Source organism: Solanum pennellii, chromosome 6, assembly GCF_001406875.1.
Source record: "Solanum pennellii chromosome 6, SPENNV200".
Lineage (NCBI taxonomy): Eukaryota > Viridiplantae > Streptophyta > Magnoliopsida > Solanales > Solanaceae > Solanum > Solanum pennellii.
In genome coordinates this window covers 14,322,293-14,328,021 of record NC_028642.1, presented here as the reverse complement: position 1 = coordinate 14,328,021, position 5,729 = coordinate 14,322,293, and the positions used below count along the sequence as shown (strand labels likewise).

Here is a 5,729-nt window from a genome sequence, read left to right as displayed (position 1 = left end):
AGTTGTAACACTGTCAAGAAGACACATATCTCCATTACTCATCTTGGATCCAACTGAAGATCAAAAAATCTTATTTATCTTCATAAGAATAAAAATACATAATAAGAAGTACGAAATTTGACAAAATAAATCTCAAGTGCATAAACTTTAATTAAGACATTAAAAATACATAAAACATTATTCATTTCCTACCTCAATTATCAATCTCAGTTGTGATCCCCAAAGAAGTCCTCAGCTTCCAGATGAGTAATATCATCGAGCCCATCAAAAGCATTATCTTTTAATGCTAAGTTTGCCTCAACATTCTCATTATATTTTTGAGAAGATCCTGCCTGAACATCATCTTTGAGAGTCAAATGTCACCTTTATTTTCTTTCCTTTTAAAGGAATTTTCATACAACCTGACAAAATGCTCAGGTGCCCGACATTCATTTTTCTAGTGACCTTTAAGGCTACAATGATGACAATGATCACACTTTCCTTTAGAAGGAATATTTTGAGAACCTATATTATTCTCCCTTTTGTTATGACCACCACCTCGACGATTATTATATCGTCTTTTGCCTTTGTAACGCCCATGCACATTGTCATGGCCCCAATTAGTTTGTCTTATTTCAGACTGGCCATGTGCTTCAACCGCGTGTGCCTCCAATAATGGAGCACTTCCAGCGGGACGAACTTCGTAATTTTTCATTAGAAGGTCATTATGCAGCTCAGCCACCAAAAGGCATGAGATCAGTTCAGAGTATTTTTGAAGACCTTTTTCACGATATTGCTGCTGTAATATCATATTAGAGGCATGGAAAGTAGTTACTGTCTTTTCCAACATGTCTTCATCTTTTATTGTATCCCCACATAATTTCAATTGGGAAGTTATTCTAAATACATCAGAATTATACTCAATTACGATTTTATAATCTTGAAATCGTAAGTGCATCCACTCATAACGAGCCCTTGGCAATACCGTTGCGTTGAGGTGGTCATACCTCCCTTTCAAATCTATCCACAATTCAAGAGGATCTTTCACTGTTAGGTATTCAACCTTCAGGCTTTCATCAAGATGATGATGCAGGAAAATCATACCTTTCGCTTTATCCTGACTGGATGTCGTATTTCCTTCGATTATACTATCACCAAGACCCTTAGCGGTAAGGTAAATTTCAGCATCAAGTACCCATGACAACTAATTTTTTCCAGAAATGTCAAGTGCCACAAATTCAAGTTTTGACAAATTTGACATGATGAAAAATATCATAAAATAATTGAGTTAATATTATGATGCTGATTTCTTTATAATAAATTGTAAATAATGTTCAAATTATAAATATAATATGATTATATAATAAATTATATGTTAAATGCATGCACATTAAATGTCTTAAAAACATATACACTAATGACGTATTGAAACAGTAGATTTAATATTTAATTTTAATTGTTAAACAGTATTAACGCCAATCTTTTTTTCTTAAGAGTTTCAAGTCATATTTAATAAAATAATTTTTTTATGACATTACCAATATATTATCATAATGTATGAAAATAGTTACTTTAACTAACATGCTATCATATTACTTTAGTAATTAATTTAGAGTTATAAGTTACTAAAAAAATATAAATTTATAACGTATTGATTATTATACCAAATAAAGTATCATAATAATAGCTAAATCAAAATATATATTCAGTAGTTAAGTATAGATTAAATATTTATGCAAGTCCTATTAGAGATGTTATAAACACACAAATATATACCTGACTCTGAAAAAAAGTTGATTAACTTTTAGGAATTAATTTTGAATTAAGCATGTCTCAGTTGATTAGACATTCGTGCTGATAACGTGTTATAAAACGAAAGCAAAATGCAATAATACTAAACAAGAAATGGAAGACAGATACTAATGAGAAATATAGAATAAACAATATTCTTTTATCTTTTTTCGTGTGTATTTTCTGAGGGTAAAGATCATCCTTTTGTAGGATATTTAAATCATCCTTTTACAATATTTAATAATACATTACTATAATATTTAATTAATATAATAAATGTGTACATTACGTTAGGATAGCTTAAAGAAACATCCACATAGTTAAGTAAATTTGTAGCAAACTACACATTTGTGTCTTTTTTATATTTATATTTTATTAATCAGTTTAACATATGTGTACAAAGCTTGTATGCTAACAAATTAATATAAATAAAATGTCCAAGCTAGATATTTCTAAGCTTATCTCTTTTCTTCATTAGAATATCAGATTAGTCACAATCCATAATTCATAGTTTATCTTCTTTGCTTCCGTACCATAACAATAAATTAGTCATCATCAAAAGAGAATGAATAATAAAATCTTCATCTCAAATTTTTATCATGAAAAAGAAAGAAACAAAGGAAGAAGAAAGAAGACAATAACAATAATAATATACTCAATGTAGTCTTATAAATAGTGTTTGAAGTAATGCATATCAAAGCAATATAAAAATAAAATACATTAAGTATCACAAACATCCCAAATATATAATAGAGAAATCATCAATACTAAAATATGTTAACACAAAATTTAACATATGTCCTGCATAGTAGCATCTATGGTCTTATGCTTCACATTTTCTTTAGTTTGGTAAATCCCTTAATGTCCTTGATGAGAGCTTCAAGGTCATTATTTGATGAACCCCCTTCTCCAACACTTAAGTTTGCCAACTTTGATAAATTATCAATTGATTTCTTGAACTCATCCCTTTTTGTTCCCATCAAATTCTTTATCATTCTCTCTATAGTACATCTATCACAATTGTCTTTCATGTCCAACCCAATTTGCCAAAATTTTTCTACTAATCTACTATTCACTCTTTGGTCCACATTGTGAGACCAACATATCATGGGTTTTCCCTCAACAATACTCTCCACGGTTGAGTTCCATCCACTGTGAGTTAAAAATCCTCCAATAGCTTGATGGCCTAGTATCTTTTTTTGTGGAGCCCAACTCACTATGTAACCATTTTCTTTGGAACCCTCCATAATATCTTTCATAAATTTATAATCCATTTCACTTCCTTTTAATATGTTAGGCCTCAAGACCCACAAAAATCTAACTTTACTATTTATCAAACCATGCCAAAATTCCAAAATTTCCTCTTTTGATGCAACTATTAAACTCCCAAAACTTACATAAATTACTGATCCCACAGGTTGTGCATCAAGCCATTTTATTGAACTTTGGTCTTCTTGCCACAAACTATTTGAGGACAATAATGATGTTATTTGTTGTCCAACAAGTTTATTCTTCAATTGCAAGTGTATGGGCCCAATTCCATATGTTTTGGGAGAGTAAGAACGAATATTAGAAAGAAAAGGCCCATCTAGGTCTTCAAATGTGTTCAATATAATTCCATGGGCTTGTGGGATCCGTTCAATCTCCGTCAACGCGGCTAGAAAACTTGGATCGGTCTTATAATCTACGAGACAAAAATGTGGAAGATCTCGCCGTCGGAGAAGACCTTCCATGGCGGGAATATGTGTTACCAATGCGTCCAAATTATCGTCTATATAAAAAGAAAGTGTGTACTGATATATTTGATATATTTACAAAATCAAATTACTTAATACTAGCGAATAAATGATAAGTAATCTAATATTACAAATGAAACTAAATTTATACTGTAATAAAAATTTATATTGGTGATGAGTATAATTTAAATCCAACTATAAAATTTAAATTAAAGTTAGCAAGTTAAAATTGATTACAATTTTAAACTTTAAAGACATCTATTGATTTATGAAAAAATAACATCATTAATAAACAACGACACACATGCCATTATTTATGTATGTGATTATCAATGTTACAAGATACGACAAGTTAAGAAACTCAAGGCCAAATATCCTTTGTGAACTAGTTTTAATTTTATGATATTTTTACTAGAGATTTTTATTTTATAAATACGAGATTTAATTTTTTTTTTATTTAATTTGTAAATGATTGGGAAGTCTCATTCTCTCAAAATAACATATACATACATATATTTAGCATCTTAGATAATAATCATATCATCATCCCATAACAAACTTTTAAGAAATTTAATTACTTGTATTTGATTTCCTATGAAATAATTTATGAATTATGATATGTGAGGCCGACAAAGATGAAATAATTTGGCATAGACGAATTAATAAAATATGAATAGAATAACTATATACCTTGTCGAGCCTCATTTTTAAATAAATGGCTTTAATTGTGGTGTATATCATGCATGTGTCAACTATTCAACTTGTCGAGCCTCATTTTTAAAGATCAAACATTTAACTATACATAGTATATTTTTAGGTAATGCTAAAGCCTAAAAGGCCAGGATTTGGCTAGAAATATTAAAAAAAATTATAATATTTTTTTATTTTAAAATAAATTGATTTTCTCCCTCTTTTTTTTAGTTAAAATGTATTAAAGTTAAAAGGGTAAAAATATTTTAAAAGGTAAGATAAAATAGGTATGTTATTCTAGCCAAATTCAGGCCAAAAAGATTTTTCCAATATCTTTTATGTATGTATATAGTAGATGTGGTACTCCTTCAACTAGTTCATGTGTCTACATGTTCAGATTTATAGAAAATCCTAATTGTGCGACTGCTAATAATATGAGCTGCAAAATTAATCCAAGAAATGTACCTTCGAAGGGAAGTTGTTGAGCTTGAATGAGTTCTGGTAGACACAAGTAAACCCAAAGACAAGAAGGGCTAATAGTATCAAAGGGAATAACTTGAACTCCCATATCATTTCCAATATCCACTACATAATAACACAATGCATCCGGTATAACACATGTTATATGTCTACTAAGCAATATTTCTCTAATGAAAGGCTCCGCCACGGTCTGCACGGAGCTTATAATGTCTCCAAATTGTTCAATGGAACGCGGATGTTCCTCAGGAAGCCCATCATGTATTGTAACGAATTGAAATAATTCATCATATTTCTCGAAACGAGATTGAACATCGGTACAACGAAGGAGACGTTGTTGATTGTGAATGGTGTTGAGGAATGTGATTTTAAGGCCTGCAAGACAAAAGAGCTCAGCTAATTGTAGCATAGAGTTGATTGGGCCTTGTATTGGGAGAGGGAAGATGAGAACATGAGGAATAATGTTGCTTGCTTCTTCATATTGGTCTCTCATAACTATATTGTCTAATAGATCTTGAGGCTTTCTAGCTTTTCTTGAATAGTTGGCTCTGAAATTAAGTTCTAATTTATAGATGGAGTTGATGCACTATAATATTTATTCCTCCTTCGACACATGTTCGTTAATACATATATTTGTTTAATGGGTAAAAGGTCATATTTGTCCCTATACTTCAATCTTTTTTTACGAAAAATGGCCAAAAATAACCCTGAACTATAAGAAAAGATCTAAAGTACCCCATTCATCTTTTGGTCTAAAAGTATCCGTCTATTCATCTTTTTGGTCTAAAATTATCATTCCATCTACCTTTTTGCTCACTTACATGCCTTGCAACTACCAACCCTCTCTTTTTTAAAAGAATATTTATTATGTGTCATTTTTTTATTAAATGAAATAAAGATTCACCTCTATTAATTTTTTCCATAATTTATCCAAATCAAAACAATATAAATTTTCAAGATTCAAAGAATATATTTTTTAAAAATCTAGTAATTTCTATTTTGTATAGCTTTTTTCCAAAAAAAATTGCTTTAGATAATTAATTTTTTTTAGAAAAA

The 5,729-nt window shown here is 29.8% G+C and overlaps 2 protein-coding genes across 2 annotated transcripts; both read right to left on the bottom strand.

Moving 5' to 3' along the window:
- Positions 1-206: 206 nt before the first annotated feature.
- On the bottom strand, positions 207-1,081 carry LOC107022127. Its single transcript, XM_015222826.1, has 2 exons — positions 445-1,081; positions 207-328 (listed from the first exon to the last, which is right to left on the bottom strand). The coding sequence occupies exons 1-2, from the start codon at positions 1,079-1,081 to the stop codon at positions 207-209; spliced, it is 759 nt and encodes a 252-aa protein (XP_015078312.1).
- A 1,434-nt stretch (positions 1,082-2,515) lies between these two features.
- Positions 2,516-5,166, bottom strand: LOC107022126 (7-deoxyloganetic acid glucosyltransferase-like). The gene is made up of 2 exons (XM_015222825.2): positions 4,662-5,166; positions 2,516-3,541 (listed from the first exon to the last, which is right to left on the bottom strand). The coding sequence occupies exons 1-2, from the start codon at positions 5,164-5,166 to the stop codon at positions 2,601-2,603; spliced, it is 1,446 nt and encodes a 481-aa protein (XP_015078311.1). The 3' UTR covers positions 2,516-2,600.
- Between the last annotated feature and the right edge of the window lie 563 nt (positions 5,167-5,729).